The sequence below is a fragment of the Schistocerca gregaria genome, chromosome 6 (genome assembly GCF_023897955.1).
Source record: "Schistocerca gregaria isolate iqSchGreg1 chromosome 6, iqSchGreg1.2, whole genome shotgun sequence".
Classification (NCBI taxonomy): Eukaryota; Metazoa; Arthropoda; class Insecta; order Orthoptera; family Acrididae; genus Schistocerca; species Schistocerca gregaria.
Genome location: NC_064925.1, coordinates 8,264,990 through 8,287,541, shown reverse-complemented (window position 1 = coordinate 8,287,541; position 22,552 = coordinate 8,264,990). Strand labels below are relative to the sequence as shown.

General features: G+C 38.1%; 2 protein-coding genes across 4 annotated transcripts in view; one reads left to right on the top strand and one right to left on the bottom strand.

Moving 5' to 3' along the window:
• LOC126278541 (protein cornichon homolog 4-like) overlaps window positions 1-18,379 on the bottom strand; it is an 80,065-nt gene extending 61,686 nt beyond the window's left edge. Inside the window, exons 1-2 of the mRNA XM_049978717.1 lie at window positions 18,116-18,379; window positions 9,353-9,421 (exon numbers count right to left, since the gene is read on the bottom strand). Of these exons, the coding sequence (XP_049834674.1) occupies window positions 9,353-9,421; window positions 18,116-18,193 (147 nt within the window). The 5' untranslated portion in view covers window positions 18,194-18,379. The remainder of the gene's footprint in view (window positions 1-9,352; window positions 9,422-18,115) is intronic.
• A 98-nt stretch (window positions 18,380-18,477) lies between these two features.
• The window catches only part of LOC126278540 (intraflagellar transport protein 57 homolog), a 159,876-nt gene continuing 155,801 nt past the window's right edge, over window positions 18,478-22,552 (top strand). Inside the window, exon 1 of one of the 3 annotated variants that reach the window (XM_049978716.1) lies at window positions 18,478-18,589. The gene's annotated coding sequence lies outside the window, so the exon portion shown is untranslated. Of the gene's footprint in view, window positions 18,590-19,771; window positions 19,854-22,552 lie in introns of those variants that run through there. The other 2 variants (XM_049978715.1, XM_049978714.1) reach the window with 2 other exon arrangements.

Below are 22,552 nucleotides of genomic sequence, written 5' to 3'. Positions count from 1 at the left end.
TAGGGTGGCAGGTGATCTGCGTGAAAGGAAGTGCTCCATCGCAGAGAGGCCCTGGACATGGGGAATATTTGTGTATAAGGAATTGACATCAATGGCTACAAGGATGGTTTCCGGGGGTAACAGATTGGGTAAGGATTCCTGGCATTCGATAAAGTGGTTGGTGTCTTTGATGAAGGATGGGAGACTGCATGTTATGGGCTGAAGGTGTTGATCTATGTAGGCAGAGATACGTTCTGTGGGGGCTTGGTAACCAGCTACTATGGGGCGGCCAGGATGATTGGGTTTGTGAATTTTAGGAAGTAGATAGAAGGTAGGGGTGCGGGGTGTCGGTGGGGTCAAGAGGTTGATGGAGTCAGGTGAAAGGTTTTGTAGGGAGCCTAAGGTTCTGAGGATTCTTTGAAGCTCTGCCTGGACATCAGGAATGGGATTACCTTGGCAAACTTTGTATGTAATGTTGCCTGAAAGCTGATGCAGTCCCTCAGCCACATACTCCCGACGATCAAGTACCACAGTCGTGGAACCCTTGTCTGCCGGAAGAATGATGATGGATTGGTCAGCCTTCAGATCAGGGATAGCCTGGGCTTCAGCTGTGGTGATGTTGGGAGTAGGATTAAGGTTTGTCAAAAAAGATTGAGAGGCAAGGCTGGAAGTGAGAAATTCCTGGAAGGTTTGGAGAGAGTGATTTTGAAGAAGAGGAGGTGGGTCCCGCTGTGACGGAGGACAGAACTGCTCCAGGCAGGGTTCAATTTGGATAGTGTCTTGGGGAGTTGGATCATTAGGAGTAGGATTAGGATCATTTTTCTTTGTGGCAAAGTGATATTTCCAGCAGAGAGTAGAGTGTAGGACAGGAAATCTTTGATGAGGGCTGTTTGGTTGAATCTGGGAGTGGGGCTGAAGATGAGGCCTTTGGATAGGACAGAGGTTTCAGATTGGGAGAGAGGTTTGGAGGAAAGGTTAACTACTGAATTAGGGTGTTGTGGTTCCAGATTGTGTTGATTAGAATTTTGAGGTTTTGGAGGGAGTGGAGCTGAAAGTGGGAGATTGAGTAGATGGGAGAGACTGGGTCAGTGTGCAATGAGAGGAGGTTGAGGTTTACTGGAAAGGTTGTGGAGGGTGAGGGAGTTGCCTTTCTGGAGGTGGGAAACCAGGAGATTGGATAGTTTTTTGAGGTGGAGGGTGGCATGCTGTTCTAATTTGCGGTCAGCCTGTAGGAGGATGCTCTGAACAGCCGGTGTGGATGTGGGAGAGGAAAGATTGAGGACTTTTATTAAGGATAGGAGTTGACGGGAGTGTTCATTGGCTCAGTTGATGTGTAGGTGAAGGATTAGGTGGGTGAGGACTATGGATTGTTCAGTTTGGAACTGGTATATTCACGCCGATCACCTGCCACCCTACCTAAAACCTCTTTCCTCATTACCTTAGCCAGCTTAATCCTGACACCATTTCTTCACTTTCAAAGGCCAGTCATACCAACAATTAAAGGGAACAGCCATGGGTACCAGGATGGCCCCCTTGTACGCCAACCTACGAGGGCTATCCACAAAGTGCATTACATTTTGGAATTAAAAATAAATAAAGTATTGGAAATTTTTTTTATTATATACAGATGAAAGCCACACTTAAATACTACTTTTCTACATAGTTGCCATTTAAATTAAGGCACTTATTGTAGCGATGGATGAGCTTGGAAATTTCTTCGTTGTAAAATTCGGTGCCTTCAACCACGTAATGACTGTCTTTTGGAACAGAAAAGGTGTGATTTTTGAGGATTTCCTGGAAAGAGGAACTAAAATAAACTCTCAAAGGCTATCCACAAACTCTGCACAACCTCAGAAGAGCAATACAAAACAAGCACAGGGGAAAGTTGGGCTCAAAGACCTTGCTGATTCACGACAACGCCCAGGTACACATGGCAAATGCCACTCGTGAAGTTCTCGAATCTTTTAAGTGGGAGTCGTTTCCTCATCCGCCGTACAGTCCCGACCTGACACCGAGCAACTTCCACTTATTCCCAGCAGTGAACAAGTGGTTGGCTATGCAGCATTTTGATGACGACGCACAGCTTCAATAAGAGGTAACCATGTGGTTGAAGGCGCAGGCGGCCGAATTTTACGACGAAGGAATTTCCAAGCTCGTCCATCGCTACAATAAGTGCCTTAATTTAAATGGCAACTATGTAGAAAAGTAGTATTTAAGTGTGGCTTTCATCTGTATATAATAAAAAGATTCCAATACTTTACTTATTTTTAATTCCAAAACGTAATGCACTTTGTGGATAGCCCTCATATTTATGGGTCGCTTAGAGGAAGCCTTCTTGGTTACCCAGGTCTGCCAACCCAAATTTTGGTACAGATTTATTGATGACATCTTCATGATCTGGACTCACTGTGAAGAATAACTCCAGAATTTCCTCTCCAACCTCAACTCCTTTGGTTCCATCAGATTCATGTGGTCCTACTCCAAATCCCATGCCACTTTCCTTGACGTTGACCTCCAATGGCCAGCTTCACACATCTGTCCATATCAAACCCACCAACAAGCAAAAGTACCTTCATTATAACAGCTGTCACCCATTCCATATCAAACAGTCCCTTCCCTACAGCCTAGGTCTTCGTGGCAAATGAATCTGCTCCAGTCCTGAATCCCTGAACCATTACACCAACAACCTGAAAAGAGCTTTCGCATCCCACAACTACCCTCCCGACCTGGTACAGAAGCAAATAACCAGAGCCACTTCATCATCCCCTCAAACCCAGAACCTCCCACAGAAGAACCACAAAAGTGCCCCACTTGTGACAGGATACTTTCCGGGACTGGATCAGATTCTGAATGTGGCTCTCCAGCAGGGATAAGACTTCCTCAAATTCTGCCCTGATATGAGATCCATCCTTCATGAAATCCTCCCCACTCCACCAAAAGTGTCTTTCCACCGTTCACCTAACCTTCGTAACCTCTTGGTTCATCCCTATGAAATCCCCAAACCACCTTCCCTACCCTCTGGCTCCTACCCTTGTAACCGCCCCCGGTGTAAAACCTGTCCCATGCACCCTCCCACCACCACCTACTCCAGTCCTGTAACCCGGAAGGTGTACACGATCAAAGGCAGAGCCACATGTGAAAGCACCCACGTGATTTACCAACTGACCTGCCTACACTGTGAAGCTTTCTATGTGGGAATGACCAGCAACAAACTGTCCATTCGCATGAATGGACACTGGCAGACAGGTTAATGAGGATCACCCTGTGGCTAAACATGCCCTGGTGCACGGCCAGCACATCTTGGTACAGTATTACACCATCCGGGTTATCTGTATACTTCCCATTAACACCAACCTATCAGAACTCCAGAGATAGGAACTTGCCCTTCAATATATCCTCTCTTCCCGTTACCCACCAGGCCTCAACCTCCACTAATTTCAAGTTGCTGCCGCTCATACCTCACCTGTCATTCAACAACATCTTTGCCTCTGTACTTCCACCTCGATTGACATCTCTGCTCAAACTCTTTGCCTTTACATATGTCTGCTTGTGTCTGTATACGTGCGGACGGATATGCGTGTGTGTGCGAGTGTATACCTGTCCCTTTTTCCCCCTAACGTAAGTCTTTCCACTTCCGAGATTGGAATGACTCCTTACCCTCTCCCTTAAAACCCACATCCTTTCATCTTTCCCTCTCCTTCCCTGTTTCCTGATGAAGCAACCGTGGGTTGCGAAAGCTTGAATTTTGTTTGTGTGTTTGTGTTTGTTTGTGTCTCTATCAAGATACCAATGTTTTCGTTTGGTAAGTTACATCATCTTTGTTTTTAGACATATTTTTCCCACGTTAAACGTTTCCCTCTATTATATTCATATTGATAATGCTAAGGTAATGGTAAGACAGAGATTTAGAAACCAAGTTTTAAAATGTGAAACATTTCCAGGGGCAGATATGGGCTCTGATAACAATTTACTGGTTATGAACAGTAGATTAAAACTGAAGAAGTTGGAAAAGATAGGAAATTAAGGAAATGGGACTGGATAAGTTGAAAGAACCAGAGCTTGCTCAGAGTTTCAAATGGGGCATGAGGTAATAGTTGACTAGAACAGGGAAAAGGAATACAGTAGAAGATGAATGGGTAGCTTTAAGAGCTTAAATAGTGAAGCAGCAGTGGATCAAATAGATAAAAACACAAGGTCCGGTAAAAATCTTTGGATAACACATGAGATTCTGAATTTAACTGATGAAAGGAGAAAATATAAAAATGCAGCAAATGTAGGAGGCAAATGGGAATACAGACTGACAGGAAATGCAAAATGGCTAAGCCAGAATTGCTAGAGGACAAATGTAAAGATTCAGAAGCATATTTCATTATGGGAAAGATAGATACTGCCTATAGGAAATTAAAAAGGCCTTTGGAGAAAAGAGAAGCAGCTCTGTAAATATCAAGAGCTCAGACAGAAAAGCAGTCCTAAGCAAAGAAGGGAAAGCTGAAATGTATAAGGAGTATATAGAAGGTCTATATCATGGAAATAAACTTGAAGGCATTTTTATAGACAGGGAAGTGGGCATAGATGAAGATGAGACGAGAGATACAATACTGTGAGAAGAATTTGACAAAGCTCTGAAAGATCTAAATTAAAACTAGGTTTCATGAGTAGACAATATTCTGTCACAGTTGCTGATGACAAAACCCTTCCATTTGGTGTGCAAGATGTATAAGACAGGTAAAATACTCTCAAACTTCAAGAAGAATGTAATGATTCCATTTCCAAAGAAATCACTTGCTAAGAGGTGTGAAAATTACTGGACTACCTGTTTAATCACAAGCTGTGACATGGTCATGATTAAAACAGTGACCCAAAAACAGAATAAATGAGCTTTATGTCACACTTATGGTCACAAATTTTTGTCATCAGACTACCGGTTTCAGTCTGTAGTGACTAGTACTACTGACATACGTGTGCAGTTGTGAGCTTCAAGTATGAAGAGGCAAACCTGTTTTTTTTATATAAAAAATATAAAATCAGCACCAGCATCATCAAATATATATAAATAACAGCATATGCAAGAGTCATCATATCAGCAGCACTACTGTTCAAAACAAAATGCAGTACAGAAGGCACAAAATAATTGAGTTTCAAGTTCACCAGATGTTGCTACTGTAGGCATACACATATTCTTCAGTAATTAATTGTACAACGTAAAATAAAGGGGGATGCAATCAGTAAAGTTTGTAATGGGCTTACAAGGTGTAAGAGACATTACAGTAATAAAAAATGAAGAAACAAAACATGACAAAAGTTACACTGTTAAAAAGGAGAACTGTATAATTATTTCAGCAGTATATGTACAAAGTTACAGCAAAAATTGCGAAAAGTCCCCAGATCACAAAGCTAAACAAAAATGTACCACATTCAATGGTATTACTGCCCACAAAAAACGAAGAAGTCTACAAAGTAGTTTGCAAACTGAAAAATAAAAATTCAGCTGGTTTAGATGAAGTTCCAATTTTTCTAATTAAAGACTGTATAGAGAGCCTGTTATCACCATTAGTTAATATTAAAAACCAATCATTCAAGCAGGTTTACTTTCCTGACAACTTAAAATATGCTAAAGTAATGCCTGTCTTCAAAAAAGAGACAAAGGAAATATAGAAAATTATAGGCCACTCTCACTGCTCTCATGCTTTGCTAAAATAATAGAAACTATTGTGAAAGGTAGACTTATGAGCTACTTGAATAAGCACAATCTCCGAACCAAGGACCATTTTGGATTCCGAACAGGGAAAGGCACAGAAGCAGCAACAGCATATCTCACTAAATATACCCTAGAAGCACTCAATAAAGGAAACTATGCAACAGGTATATTTCTTGGTCTAACCAAAGCTTTTGACACAGTGCATCACAAAACACTGTTGGTTAAGCTAGATGAACTGGGAGTAAAAGGGATCGTAAAAAAAAAAAAAAAAAAAAAAAAAAAAAAAAAAAAAAAAAATAATAATAATAATAATAATAATAATAAAATAAAATAAAAAATAAAAAATGGTTCCAGTCATATCTAGAAAATAGAATACAGATGACTGAAATAACACATTTATCATGTAACTCCGACTGTATAGAAAACATATTTCTGACCCCAAACATATAAATATAGATTTACCACAGGGTGGTGTCCTAGGTCCAGTACTATTTCTAATTTATATTAATGATTTCCCATAAAGCATGGTCATACAATATTGTTTGCAGATGGCTCTAATGTGCTAATCAGTGACACATCACATGTAGATCTAAGAGAGAAGGTTGAAGAAACACTAAAACGTGTATATGAATGGGCAGCTAACAAAAAAAGTCACGCTTAATATTAAGAAAAAAAGTGCTATGAATTTTTACATAAACAAAAAACCATATTATAGTAACCTGAATTTAGGTAATGAAACCTACAATGGGTGGAAAGCACAAAATTTCTTGGCATGCAAGTTGGTAGTCAGCTGAAGTGGGAAGACCAAGTAAAAATACTTTGTAACAGAATCTCTACAGCAAGCTATGCCCTCAGAGTTCTTACTTCAGCATGCGATACTTCATGTATTAGATCAATGAGTGGAAAGCACAAAATTTCTTGGCATGCAAGTTGATAGTCAGTTGAAGTGGGAAGACCAAGTAAAAATACTTTGTAACAGAATCTCTACAGCAAGCTATGCCCTCAGAGTTCTTACTTCAGCATGCGATACTTCATGTATTAGATCAGTATACTTTGTGTACATCCATTTCGTTATTAGTTATCGGATAATATTCTGGTGAGTGAGCAGGAAAAATATCGAAGCTATATTCAAATTGCAGAAAAGAGCAGTACATATAATGACCAAGAGCGGCAGCATGGCTCACTGCCTTGAACTTTTTAAAATGCTGCAAATTTTAACTGTCTCATGTGAATATATTTTACAAAATGTTATGTACATTAAAAAAAATATTGGACACTATGTTAACAATGGTTCTGTACATGGTAGGAACTGCAATAATTTGCATATGGATATAAAAAATAAAGTTAAAACACAACAGAGTCTACTGTACAATGCCATCAAATTATATAATAAATTACCACAAAACATAAAAGACATAGAGACAATCTCCTCCTTCAAAGAAAAACTAAAAAAAATTACAAAATAAAAGTTACTATGCAGTAATGGAGTACTTGAATTAAAAAAGGTTAAAATATGAAAGTTCTGTGTTAAACTATATGGAGAAATAATAATTATATAAGACTGAAAAATGTAAATTAGATTAAAAGGAAGTTTCACTGTCAACTACTGTGTAAGAAACAAATTTAAACTGTTAACTGTTTACATAGTATACAGTTCATTAACTAGATAATCTTGTTCATCGACTGGTATGGGGTTTTATCATACTTTTCTTGCAATGGCATGCCGCAGGGTACTAGGGGCCCTCTGACAGTCATGTTCCTCTAACCACTTCTTGCATTTGCGGCACTCTGGCATTAGCGCTAACAGAGGGCGCTGATTATTGCAGCAATCTGCTTTCTTTCATTGTGGCTTCTTTAGGTATTTGTTTTATAATTTTTATATTATTCTGTGCACTCTTAAATCTGTTTATTATTTATGTCATTATCTACAGTATTGGCACTTGAGCGTATGTCAATCACTGTAGTAGAGAGGATATGAAATGTAGACTAGAACTGGTGAGAAAAGCATTTCTCAAGAAGAGAGATTTGTTAACATTGAATATAAATTTCAGAGTTATAAAGTCTTTTCTGAATCTATTTGTCTAGAGTATGGAAGCGAAACATGGACGATTAACCGTTTGGACAAAAACACAATAGGAGCTATCAAAATGTGGTGCTGCAGAAGAATGTTGAAGATTATAAGGGTAGATCATGTAACTAAAGAAGAGGTACTGAGTAGAACTGGGGAGACAAGAAATTTGTGGCACAACTTGATCAAAACAAGGGATTGGTTAAAAGGACACTTTCCGAGTCATCAGGGATCACAAACTTAATATTGAAGGGAAGTGTGGGGGTAAAAATCATAGAGGGAGACCAAAAGGTGAATACAGTAAGCCAATTCAGAAAGATGTAGGATGCAGTAGTTATTCAGAGACGAAGAGGCACGCACAGGGTAGAGTAGCACGGTGAGCTGCATCAACGGGATGATCAACACAACATCAGAATGATTACAGATGTTCTGGTGGCTCAGAAGATTCATGGTAGTGTTCCACTGTTCCAAGGTAACGAAAATGGAAATGTCAGTGCAATTTACAAGAAACTCAGCAAAAAGTTCCAGAAATGCATTATCTATGCCCAGATGTTCACATTATTTAGTCAGACATGTATATACTTATGCAACACTCCAAAAAAAGGAACCACGTTTAAAATGTCTGAGTTGTGTTCCACTCCACATGCAAAGCTCATTACACAGTGAATTACGAAATTGGTGTTATACTGTCCTCCCGTGCACTTTAAAAGCAAGTATTTACCTAGAATAATAAAAACATATTCACAAGAAATGTTCAACAAAATAAAAAGAAAGTGAAAACAATGAAAGTTCAGATCAAGAAGATGCAAGAAAAATGGAAAATCCAGGATGGAATAAAAACAATATTACGAAAAGGATAGATTGCTACGCACCATATAATGGCCTCAACCTTTATTGGTTATTGCACTTTAGCCACCTATATGCTTCCCTGTTCCAATTGCAGCACTACACAGCCTTCTATTTCACCAACGCACACACAGTCTTTTTATTTCTCTCCTTTTCTATCTTCCCCCCTGCCCCTGTCCGACCTCCTGACTGCATCTAGCTGCCCTACTCTCCCTCCACCTTGTCCCTCCACGCTGCCACAAGCACCACTTTACTGACCTCACCTCTACCCTGCTACCCCTCCACCTACTAGCCTCCTCCTTACCCCGCCCCCACCTAAATTGCTTCTCCTAACACGTGCAGTTCTCACTGTCTGGCTTGGACAGTCAGAGACAGTGCCACATGTGAAAGAGCCTCATTTGCGTGAACATCTGTGTGTGTGTGTGTGTGTGTGTGTGTGTGTGTGTGTGTGTGTGTGTGTGTGTGTGTGTGTGTGTTTTGTCTAACTAGAAGACAGCTTTCTGGGCAAAAGCTTCCTTGTTTAGCAGTCTTTTTGTAGTGCATGTCTGCAACTCAACATTTCCACTGTATAGTGAGTAGCAATCTATCCTTTTCATAATACTATCACATGTACAAAAAAGTTGTATTTGACAGAAGAAAAACGTGGCACTGTTTTATTCACGCACACACACACAAAATTTTCCTTCATTTTATTAGCAGAAAATACAGCTTTGTTTAACAAGTAAACCATGAAAAAATATATGCATATAAGCATTACTTACAAAATTTAGCTTCGAACAGCACTGCTGAGCATTAAGATAATCACATTCCAAATCCGATAATGTAATCACCTGAGTAGTTGTTAAGAATCTGTATAAAACATTGTTAAATACCCACCATACAAACACTTTTAAAAATCTCTCCTAGATGAAGTGGTTCAAAAACACCAATGTTATAATTAAAATATATAGGTTGGACAATTCTGCAAATAATGCTATATGCCAAGAAACTTACTCTCACACAAACTAAAGCGCATTAATGTAGCTGTAAACTATTTTGCTAATTTTTCATGTCAAAAGCAACAAATTGTTGGATCAACTTTTTTTTGAGGTTTTCTGCATTACTGATTTCACACTGGGGTCATTCCATGTCAATTCAACCAATTTGAGAAAATGTTCCAGCTGATAGTCTCAGAGTTAGCTGAAATTTAGCACACCAATGCTACCAAGTGTGGAACACTCATATACAAATTTGAAGTTCCCCTACCAATTAGTTCCAGAATTATGGCTTGTGAAAGAAGGTGGCGTGACCCAGAAATTGCAACCCGCATCTGGCAATCTATCTTCAGACCCAACTTCAGGTCTCAATAACTTTGGAACTATTCCGCACAGTCCAGTGAAATTTTTACAACCCAAAAACATTCACTTAGAGAACAAACTCTATGAATCAAAACACCAACATATTTCTGAGGGAAAATAAAAATTCCAAAATGTGATTTAAAAAATGTAATACGTTACAAGGTATATATTGTAGGTGCCCTTTATGCCAAATATAATTAACTCAAACATAGTATAAATTTTTGTGGTAAGCTTAATGTGGCCTAAACACACACAGAACTCATCTTGCCCATAGCAGCCACACAAACAGAGTTATTTGCACACGAAAATACAAAAATTTGAAAAATTACCTGAAAAACATGGATTTTCTAAGTGTGGTAGCACAAAAGGGATATCCAAGCCAAATTTCAAACACTGCATAAGTAGACCATAATAAAATATGTGGCAAAATTCCAACTTGTTATTGCAAGGCATTTGTGTACAATAAAAGTTGACCGAGATGTATTTGGAGTTTCTTTTAACACGATTTAGCAAGTAATAGTGATGATGTAAACAGCTTGTTCCAGATAAAGCTGCAGCAACTGTTGGGAACCATTAGGCAACAGGAAATTAAACAATGGTAGTTTTTGGGGACAGAATGAGTCATTGTTAGGCAGGAACAACAAAGGAAACAAGCAACAACTACAGGTTACTCATGTTTTTAAGATTCTAGTTCAGACTGGTCAGTACTGTTGAGGAAAGTCGGTATGGAGGCAGAAGAGTGTACTAGTGGTGCTTTTGTTCAAACAAGTTGCAGTATTGGTAGAGCACAAGCATATGAATGTCATAAAGCAACATATGGAACAAAATGTGACATTCACTTTGTACTGTATGATCTGGATGAACCGGACCAAGATTCGTTGCTAGGGAGATCCGGGATACACCCTGTGGGCACAAGAAGTACAGTTCCAGGAAACTTTAGTGTTTGTTATCATCATATAAAAGTGTTCCGGATAAGTATTCTCTCCTACAAAGAAGTTGTTTTGATCCATTTCGGATTCATAAGAAGACAGTGAAATGTAGCCTCAGAGAAATTGATATAAAATCAGCATTGAAAGTGAATCAGTGCATGGGACTCAACATGAAACCAGGACAAAAGTTATGTTCCACATGTGTTACGCAGCTAAAAAATCAAGAATATTCTGATAATTTACATGACAGTGACAAAGAGTATCAGCCACCTACAACCACAGCGGATGAGCAATTAAACACTTCAGTGACTGCTCTTGATTTGTCTCCCATGAAGACACACAAAGTTGGGAAAAGAGACAGGCCCAGACATGGTAGAAGAACACTACAAGAAGCTCAAATGAAATTAAAACACAAAATAGCTGACACACTAATGGTGGAAGAGGAAGAACTATCTGCTCCAAAGGAACACAAATCATGCCAGAAATGCTCTGATTTGGGCAAAATTGTGCATGATTTGAAAGAAAAATGTGCCATATCCACACGCCAGAAAAAAGAAGCTATTTTTACCCTTGCAACTTCCAGCTGGTCTATTGACTACACTGCAAAGGAATTCAATGTTTCTACATATATGGTAAAGCAAGCTAGGAAAATAAAAGCAACCCAAGGAGTGCCCCCACAACTTCAGCAGGCTCAGGGTAAGCAATTGAGTTCAGAAATAAAGGTGCCACTGCTGGAGTTTTATGAAAATAATGACTACAGCCGAATAATGCCTGGAAAAAGAGACTATGTAATGCTGAAAATGGGAAATGTACGTGATCAGAACTATATGTAGAATTCAAGGAAAAGTATCCCAATACCAAAGTAGGTTTATCAGCTTTTTTCAATCATCAGCTAAAATGGGTTGTGCCTGTAAGTGCAAGGGGCACACACAATTTTGTGTATGTGAGACCCATCAAAATGCTAAGCTGATGTTTGCTGCTATAGAGGATTCTGGTCTGGATTACAAGGGTGCAATGAAGCTGCTAGTGTGTGACATCAGCTCCTACCAGTGCATGATACACTGGTGTGAGAAGTGTCCTGGTAAGGCAAACCTTGCAGAACACATGAATAACAAACTGTATGGTGAACTCCTTATGGATGATGATGAACTTGTGTCTTTAAACAATGGACACACATGGATCGCACAAGTCTTGAAACAAAGCAAAATACAGTGGAAGATTTTGTTGAAATGTGTTGTCAAAAAACGGACAAACTGACCACACACAGCTTCACAGCAACAGCACCATCGGCTTATCTCTAGTTTTGTAAGGATAATTTGAAACAAGATGAAATTATAGTAATACTAGACTTTTCTTAAAATTATACATTTATAGTTCAAGATGCCATCCAAGGGTATCATTGAGACAACAGTCGAGCAACTCTCCAGCCATTTGCGATTTACTATAGAGGTGAATCAGGTGCTGTGTCTGTCATGAACCTGTGTGTTTTTTGTGACTGTTTAGTTCATGATGCCATTGCAGTTCATGTCCACATTCACACTGTCATGGCATATGTGAAAAAACAAGCTGCCTCACATAAATTTTGTGAAATACTTCAGTGATGGGGCAACTAGTCAGTACAAAAACTGTAAAAATCTCAAAAATTTATGCATGCATTGCCATGATTTTCAGATTCACGCAGAATGGAATTTTTTCGCAACAAGTCATGGTAAAAATGTATGTGATGGTATTGGTGCTACCATTAAGCGCATGGCATCACGAGCTAGTCTGCAGCACCCTACAGAAGGTCACATTCTAACACCTCTTCAATTATTTACCTGGGTACAGAAAAATATCTCTGGCATACAATCATTTTATGTTTCGAAAGATGAGGTGAAATCAGTCGAAGAGTTGCTAAAAAGCAGGCTAGAATACACTAAAATTGTTGCAGGCACAAGGAGCCATCATCACCTCTCTCCAGTGGACTCTGACAATGTGCAGATGAGCAGACTGTCCGGTGATAACTATAGGTACACGCACAACATGTGTCTTCACAGTGTGTCTGACTCAGGATTCAGAAGCAAAAGCAGCAGCATACAACCAGGTTGCTATGTTATTGCTGTTTATGATGCCAATGGTACTTAGGATGTGTTGCAGAGTGCTGTGAAGCAGAAGGTGATGTATTTGTGACTTCATGGCACCAGCAGGACCAGCAACATCATTTCATTGGCCATGTTTGGCAGACAGGTGTTGGATTCCTTTTTGGACATATTCTTATGACAGTTCCAGTTCCTACCACTGTGTCAGGAAGACAGTACAATTTGCCACTCAATGCACAGAATACAGTAGCCAAAGTGCGGGAGAACTTCTGTTTGAAGCACAATCGACTGGTTTTTAGCAGTTTAGGTGCAGTAAACATTAATGATAGGTTGTGTTAATCTGTCTATATATTGTTGCTTAGTGATTAAACAATAGTGGGAGAGGATAAGAAGAGGCAGAACAGTTTACGATATGTTTTTACAAAATTGTGTTGTGAAACAATGGCCACATCACCAAATACCTCTGTCAACTTCCATTGTACACAAATGTCTTGCAATAACATGCTGAAATTTTTAGATATATACCATTATGATCTACTTATACAGTGTGTGAAATTTGGCTTGGATACCATTTGTTCCTTTTGTGCTACCACACTTCGAAAATCCATGTTTTTTAAGTAATTTTTCAAATTTTTGTATTTTCGTGTGCATGTAACTCAATTTTTGTGACTGATATGAGTTCTGTGTGTGTTTAGGCCACATTAAGCTTACCACAAAAAAAATTATACTATTTTTGAGTGAATTATATTTGGCATAGAGGGCACCTACAATATGTACCTTTTAACATATTACATTTTTAAACACATTTTGGAATTTTTTATTTTCCCTCAGAAATATGTTGTTGGTGTTTTGATTCATGGAGTGTGTTTTCTAAAGGGATGTTACTGGGTTGCAAAAATTTCAGTGGACTTCGTGTAATAGTTCCAAAGTTATTAAGACCTGAAGTTGAGTCTGAAGACAGATTGCCAGATGCGGGTTGCAATTTCTGGGTCACGCCACCTTCTTTCACAAGTCATAATTCTGGAATTAATTGGGAGGGGAAACTAATACTTTGTACATGACTGTTCCACACATGGCAGAATTAGTGTACTGAATTTCAGTCAAATCTGAGACTATGAGATGGAGCCCCTGGTTGAACTAACATGGAATGAACCACTGGAGAAGACAGGACAACAGACGTTCCAGTTGGACATTTGAGCATAATGCTGCCAGAACTGAAATTCAAAGAAATTATACAATGATTTCATGATTTAAATTTATATTTACAGCCCAGAAAATAATTTAACTTACATTAATGAAGACACTGAAATAAATATCAGTTCATTAATGCAGTTACCACGAAATCATTTATTTAGCAAGAAAAGTGAAAATTTGTGCCTGGACCTCATACTTATTAGGAGCAGTTTCATTAACCATTTGGAGCATACAGCACACCACCAAGACCTCTCCAAACTTTTAGTGTCACAAGCAGATACATTCTCCAAAATAAAATTCCTATAATGCCTCTCCCCTTCAAGATCAAAATAAGACAGACAACATGATGGGTTGTTTCTATTGGTTTTCAACTGTGTTCTGAAAAAATAAAATAACAATAAAATTTAAAAAAAATAAAAACCATCAGGACCTGTCAAATGATACGGCCCGATGAGAATGGGAATTAAATCCAGGGAAATCATGACACACTGCCTTATTCTTGCGAAGAATGTAGCTATTATGTTGAACAATTAAAGGTAACCACCAAACAAACTTGCCTCCAGATATTCAGGGGGTGGGGGGACAGAACAGACTGACGTCAATGATATCCTAGAAACTCCAGATGAAATATGAAGACATTAGCAGAGCAGAAAAATATCAGTACCTGGGTGAGATGAAATGAAAAGCAGACTGGACAATAAAGCACTTAAAAAATGAATATGTATACTTGAAATAATCTACCAAATTTCATGCAGGATCCACAGAAAAAAAAATGCCTCCCATAAAATACTAAGATACATCACTGTGAAACTGTTCTGAAGCCAACCATTATGTAAACAGCCGACACTAAATGCAAACAGAGACCGCCTCAAAGTATAGGAGAAAAAAAAAGAGTGAACAATTGGTAGGGCAATCTTGGAATCCCGTTCCATGAATGGCATCAACCAATAAAGATCCATCAAGGATGTCTATGACAAAACAAAGAAAGTTAGACATAATTCATAAAAGATGTGTACAATTTTACAGTCACCTAAAACAAATGGGTGGGTACAGGTTGACCATGAAGATCTCCCACATTATTGAGTCAAACCTCAAAACCATGATACCCTGGTTTAGAAATACCACAGACGACCTCTATATAAATCATACCCAAAGATGCCTTGGACAGGGATCTCTTCTGCATGATGATAGAGAAGAAGAAGTTACAGTAAGATGAACAACCAAAAAGAACAGACACTCGTTGAGTTTACTACGTAAACATTCAGTGCCAATCTAAGCTTTCAACATGCTTCCTACTACTGAACTGATTTAAATGTTTTCTTTGATGTCAGTGTTTTCATATTTATTGACAGGTTCAACTGACATGCCTCTCCAATAAAAACGTTCCCATCTGAGAGAACCTTTAGTTGTATGATTTAAATTCAACAGGAAGGAAAAATCAGAAATAAGAGAAGTTTGGGTCAGTTGTGTAGTTCTCAGAAGCTAAACTGAAACAATGCACCAGTTAAGACACTGTGTTCATGTTTGAGAGATGTAGGTATCAAATCCATATATGGCCACATTGATTTGCGTTATCTAAATTACTTCACGCAAATTACAGTATAATATGAGCAATTCTGTCATCCACCCTTCACTAGTTCACATGGAAAAAACAGATAGGCCTATACAAATAAGTACAAGAAAAGGGCAAAGGATTTGAACATAGCATTGGAACTGAAGAGACCAGCTCAGATGAATAAAGACAGGGAAAGTATTTAATATTAGAAATAAACCAACCCCTGGTTGCAAGGATAGTTTTTAATTTCTTTATTGCATAATCCATTTTGGGACTATTCACCCCATTTTCAGATGCAACATACATCTAATCGATGTAAGAGCAAGACCCCACAAGAAACAACACATCAGCAGTCGATGGCAAGTCTATGTACATATGTTTTAAATGTTAGAAATTTAGAATTCTGAACAAATGAGCCACCATCACCATTGTTATTTCAAGTTCATTAATACATCAACATCTGTACTCTGTGAACCACTGTGAAGTAAATAGCAGGGGTATGTCCCACTGTGCCAGTTAGTAGGGCTTTTTTGTCCATTCCATTCACATATGGAGCATGGGAAAATGATTCTTTAAAGCCTCTGTACATGCTGTAATTAATTTAATCTTATTTCATGACCCTTATGGGGGCTGTGTGTGTGAGCACGTGTGCGGGGGGAGGGATTGTAGTATATTTCTAGAATCATCATACAAAGCTGGTTCTTGAAACTTTGTTAGTAGACTTCCTTGGTGGGACAGTTTTGTCTTTCTTCAAAAGTCTCACAGTTCAGTTTCTTAAACACCTCTGTCACATGCTTCCATAAGTCAAACAAACCTGCGAATATTTATGCTGCACTTCTCTGTATGACTTCCTGCTAGTCCATTTAGTATGGGTCAAAACACTTGAAAATATTCTAGCATGGATCGCACGAAAGATTTGCAAGCAATTTCCTTTGTAGACTGATTGCATTTCCTTAATATTCATCGATACATTGAAATCTGCTGCCTGGTTTACCCACCAGTGAGCCTATGAGATTGTCATGTTCATACTAAGTGTTACACCCAGGTATTTGTGAGTTTACAGATTCAAATTGTGACTCTCGAGTATATATTTTCTCGTTTTGTGAAGTGCGCAATTTTATGCTTTTGAACGTTTAAAGCTGCCAATCATTCCAACATGCTGGAGTCTTATCAAGTTCATACCGAATTTTTGTATGGCTTTGTTCAGACTGTACTTTATTGTAGATAATTGCATAATCTGCAAAAAGTCTGACATCACTATTAATATTGTCTGCTAGATCATAAATATACAACATGAACAGCAAGGGACCCAACACACTTCTTTGAGGTACACCAGAATTAACTTCTACATCTTGCAATGACTCTCCATCCAAGATCACATGCTGTGTCTTCCCTATCAAGAAATCCTCAATCCAGTCACACAACTTATCTGAGAACCTATATGATCATACCTTTGATAATAAGTGTAAGTGTTGTGCTCGGTCAAATGATTTCCAGAAATCAATAAATACTGGATACATCTGACTTTTGATCCATGACCTTCAGGTTGCCATGTGAGAAAAGTGAGAGTTCAGTTTCACATGATGTACATTTTCGAAATTCATGCCAGTTGTCATGGGGGAGGTTGTTCTGCTTGAGATACTTCATTATGTTCAAACTCAGAATATGTTCTAACATTCTACAACAAAGGAATGACAAGGGCAATGGGCAGTTGTTTTACGGATCAGTTCTGCCAGCCTTCTTGTAGACAGGTGTGACCTAGTCTTTTTTCTAACTACTGGGCACAGTTTTTTGTTTAAGGGGTCTACGACATAACAGACATCAGAGGGGCTAACTTGGCTGTGAATTAGGTACAGAATTTGACAGGGATTCCACCAGGCCCCGAGGCAAGTAGGCATACTTTGTATTCAGATACATGTGTATGAAGGTGAGCATAGTGATTAAATGTAAATTCTTGAATGTTCTGTAAATCTTCATGTCAAATCCACTATCATTATATTGGTGACATGGGTGCAAATTTACACAAATAATTCGCTAAGTTATGCAACAAAAAAATGAATGTGCTTTTCCACTAGCAAGCAATTTACTACACAGCCTAGATAACAAGTATCAAACATGATTCACGTCAATAACTTCTGGCCTACTTCGACAGAAAGGCAGCAATGCATTAAAACGCCACAATTTCTCGCCACCTATTGAATTCCCTACGATCTCTCTTTCTCCCAAATTTGGAACAAGACATAAAAAACCTATTATATATACAATTATAAAATTTAACAAAATCTTTCTTCGTCGTTTAGATACCGCGATTATGAACACTTTTATAAACAAGAAAGGTAGTAAATACATTGATAAATATAGCAACGGATTTCCTACTACAGAAATAGTAGCCCAAGAAACTGCATGTGGAATTTAATGCGTGAAAGGATACGAAGTAAACCAACAAAAACAGCACGCCTCCAGTATCCACAAGGCATATACTTAATACAAATGGATCGGGCAATATCATTTTCTGTGCCAACTAGTTCGAAAGACTGCGTATATTCTTCTATGCGTTCTAATTACACATCCAAAATTCACTGTTACTGGGATATTCTCGGCATTGTTGCTGTTGTCATACGCCAGCAATTAACATAACTTGGTATTTCAAAGTGTCGTTTGCCTTTTTTATAAATACACACACATACACATACACATACACCACTCCCCCAAACAATCGCACCGGTACTTCCGAGCGCCACTGTATACAGTACAAAACGACGGTACACGCTGATCAAAGATATGAGCTCAGGGTTTGTTTACAAGTTGTGGCATCTCTGGAAAATTTTTGCCCGCAAAAATCGAGATTGTTGATAAGTGCGCTGTGGAGAGAAACAAGAATTGTTGACTCGACAGATATTCATGTGTAAGTTTTTCGATTTACTATCAAATTTGAGTCTGCTTTATATAAAAGTACTATGATACTTTCGTGAATTTTAGATCCGTAATAGTTAAGCGGGTCAACAATTGTTTTAGAAACTTTTACATTTGCTCTAGATTTTGTAAAATAGTGTCTATAAACTTGACCCCACTTAGGACGTAATTTTGTGTAGAATGCATTCTAGCATTTGTTCTTTATTCCAGAAATATAGGTCTTTTTACGATTAAGTTTTCGAATTGTTATTTCCTGTAGGCTTTCGTTTCGTGGACCATTGCTTGCATTTTAGTTTTAACGAAGCGTTATGTTGGTCGAAACGAAATATGATCCAGTTTTTCACCTACAACTTTTTATTTTCTTAAATACCTATGCAGTTATTTGATGACAACGACTTACTTTAAACTGCAAAAAAATAATGGATAGTGTGTTAATGAAGTCAACAAAGAACAACCTGCTTTCTAAACATTGTTTGCGTAATTAGTGAAAACACTCTGTGGAGATTATAATGATGATAATGACGAATCTTACAAAATTTTGTCATTGTTGCTTGATATTTGCGGATATGTTTTCACATAGCTATGTTCGATAAGTCTCTACAGGACATTCCTGTGTCGCAATCAAGCTGGAGTAAAATAACAATATACCAGAAAATTGTCATTTTAAACTAACTAAATCGTATACGTAGGTAAGATATGGCATAAAATTAAAGTATATAAAATTACCGTTTTTGAAATGAAGATATGCTTCCGTAGCCACTCCATCAGCAGGATCTGTTTCGCAAGAAATAATATAAGAAAACGTCAAACCAAAATACGAAAATTATAATTTTAAAGATGTGCGTACAATCAAAACAAAACTTTTTGTAGGTTTCCCACTTACCTATTGAGGATGTGATATAATCTAGAACAGAGGGAGGATGGGGAAGTACTATGGAAAGCGTTAAAAAAAAGTAAAGTTTTTGTGTTCGTCTTTATTGGAAATGATAAACTTCTACATCCATTCTCTGCATACCACTATGAAGTTTATGGCATGCAGTACTTCTCATTGTGCCAATTATTAGGTCTCTTTCATGTTGCATTCACGAATGGAGTGTCAGAAGAATGTTTGTTTAAATGTCTCTGTGCTGGCTGTAATCACTGCAATCTTGTTCTTGCGATACCAACAGGATCGATACATGTGAGGGCTTGTAGTATGTTCTTGGACTCAACATTAAAATTTGGTTCTTGAAACTCCGTGTGTAAGCTGTCTTGAGGTAGGTTTCATATATCTACAAACATAATCGAGTTCATGCTCTTCAGCATTTTCTTGACACTCCCTGTAGCTCAAACAAACCTGTGACCATTCGTGCTGCCCTTCTCTGTTATGTTCAATATCCCCTGTTAGTCCTGTTTAGTATGAGACCCACATAACTTGAAGAATATTCTAGGATGGAATGCATAAGTGTTTTGTAAGCAATTCCCTTTGTATGAAAATTGCATTTCCCTAACATTCTGCCATTGCTTTACCTATGATAGCATATGTGATTATCCCATTTCATATCTGTACAAATTGTTACACTCAAGTTGACGGGAGTCCAACAGGTACTTGTTGATATTATAGTCAAAGGACACTAATTTTTTTCCATTTTGCGAAATGCATAATTTTACAACTCTCACCATTTAAAGCAAGTTGACAGTCTTCACAGCACTTTTAAAATCTTGTTAAGAACTTACTGAATATTTTTGCAGATTTTTCAAACAGTGCTAAATTTGAGATAACTTTGTCATATTAACATTGTTTGCAAGTGTACAGTATGAACAACAATGTTCCTGACACACTTTCCTGGGACACACCCAAAGCTACGTATAGGTCAGTCAATGACTCTCCTCCCTACCAAGAAATCCCCAGTCCCACAAATTTTGCGTATGATCTTACTTTCAATAATAACAATAATATTACAAAAAGGACAGATTGCTACCCATCATATAGAGCAGTTCCTCATTTCTGCTTTTTTTTTACTACCATCAATTCCTGTCATGTCTGTTACTGTATTGACATTAGCTTTGGCGCCACTTGTAGTACTATCGATATAAATGTACCACATACTTACACATTCTGCTAGAATTGACTTCATTAATCATATGTTGCCTTCTCAGTAGTAAAGACTTTATGGGAGCAAATTAAACTCTAGCTACAAGGTTATTCTCAAAAATATGATTAAGTATTGTGTTGTAAACAATCTCCTGTAAAATATTCGAGGAGATGGAAAAGAGGGAGATCGTAGATCTGTCTATAATTAGTGGTCAGTTGCTTCTGTCTACTTTTGTGTATTGGTGTTACTACATACTGCATACTTCAGACTTATAGGAAATTCTACACATTGAATCATTGACTATTTACAGAGGTGACTCAAGGGTGACATTACCAAGTCAGCATAAGATTTTAGTTCTTTGTCTAAGATAGCAAGAAGATTTACTACTTTTTGCTGACACAAATAATTTTTGTGTGATGGTATATTAAACATTGAATGTTGAAGTAAGTTTATTGAGTCTGATTTTGATTGAGCAGTTTTTTGCCATCTGTCTCTCTGATGCTGTCATCTGGGAGTTCAGTATCATTTCCTGTATTGAATTTATTCATTTCATGTCTAAAATGTCAAATTGTTCCTGCTTGTTCTTGGTTTTTAAATTTTTTGTGCAGAATACATGATTTTCGCCATTTTTGTGACACACTGAAGAATTTTGCAGTACTGCTTGAACTGGTGTCATAAGGCTTGATTAGAACTGGGCCTTTGCTTGTCATATAAGATGTTTTGTTCCCAGATACTAGCAACATTTTTCCTTTGTTTCTGGTCTGTGTGTCACTGAGCCTTTCCAAAGCATAATTGCATTCCTAGTGTTATAATAATATTTTCAGTAAATAACTGAATTTTTCAGCTACTACGTGCTCTTACTAAATTACTTCCCACTTTGAATTTTGTACATTTTCTCTAAATAGAGTAACTGAGTCAGTGTCTACGATTCAGTGAATTTTTTCTCTGCTTTGTAAGTTAAACTTGATTGATTTGGATGCTTTATTGCTGCCATTTGACCATCATCCTCATCAGGTAAACCATTTATTATGGGATCCACATCTATTTCATGAAAGACAGGTAGATTTACAAGTAAGTTATCTATCATTGTTGCACTTTGGCATGCTGTTTTTGTTTGGAATGTTACTTTGGGGGTCAAACAAAGAGCCTTCAATCACAGCCATCCAAAATCTTGATTGGTTCTAAATATCCACATATAATCTTTTCCAATGTTATTACTTCTGGGTCTTGTTAGTGCTCCTGTGATTGGTTGATGAAGTTTCAAATGTTACTTTTGAGAGGTTATTGACTGACAGAAAAACTATCTTGTACATTTCCATGCCTATCACTAAGGTAGAGACTCAAACAGCTAACATTTTGAGATATCAGGTGTTCTGTTGAATATTTGTATCGTTCTTGCTAGATATTAATTGTGATTTGTTATCTTCATCAGCTGCTGCGTCACTGCTCTTCTAGTGGAACAGGTCCAGTATTTTCACCTACGCCCTTCCCCCTCCACGGTACGTTCCAGTTGTTCTGTCTGTGGTCTGCTCTCACTAGCAGCATCCTTAGGCATTCCCTCATCGATCCAAAGAACTTGTCTCTGGGCTGGCATTCCAATTTTAGTCCACTGTGGTTTGCTCCCACTAGAAACATTCGTAGGTATTCCTTCTTCGGTCTGACCGTTTGTGCACTGGTCATCCATTTTTTGTCCAGTGTGGTTCTAGGTGTTTCCTTTGTGGTCTGTTCTCCCCCTAGAAGTGCCTTGCAACACCCTGTCTTTGTTGTGAAGTGCCTGGTGCTCTGTTTGAGGTCTGTGTTCCATGTCGACACACTTAGTTCTTCTTTCTGTGGATTTCTGCTGCTGCCGCTGTTAAGTTTTCAGAAAATACAGCGCAGGA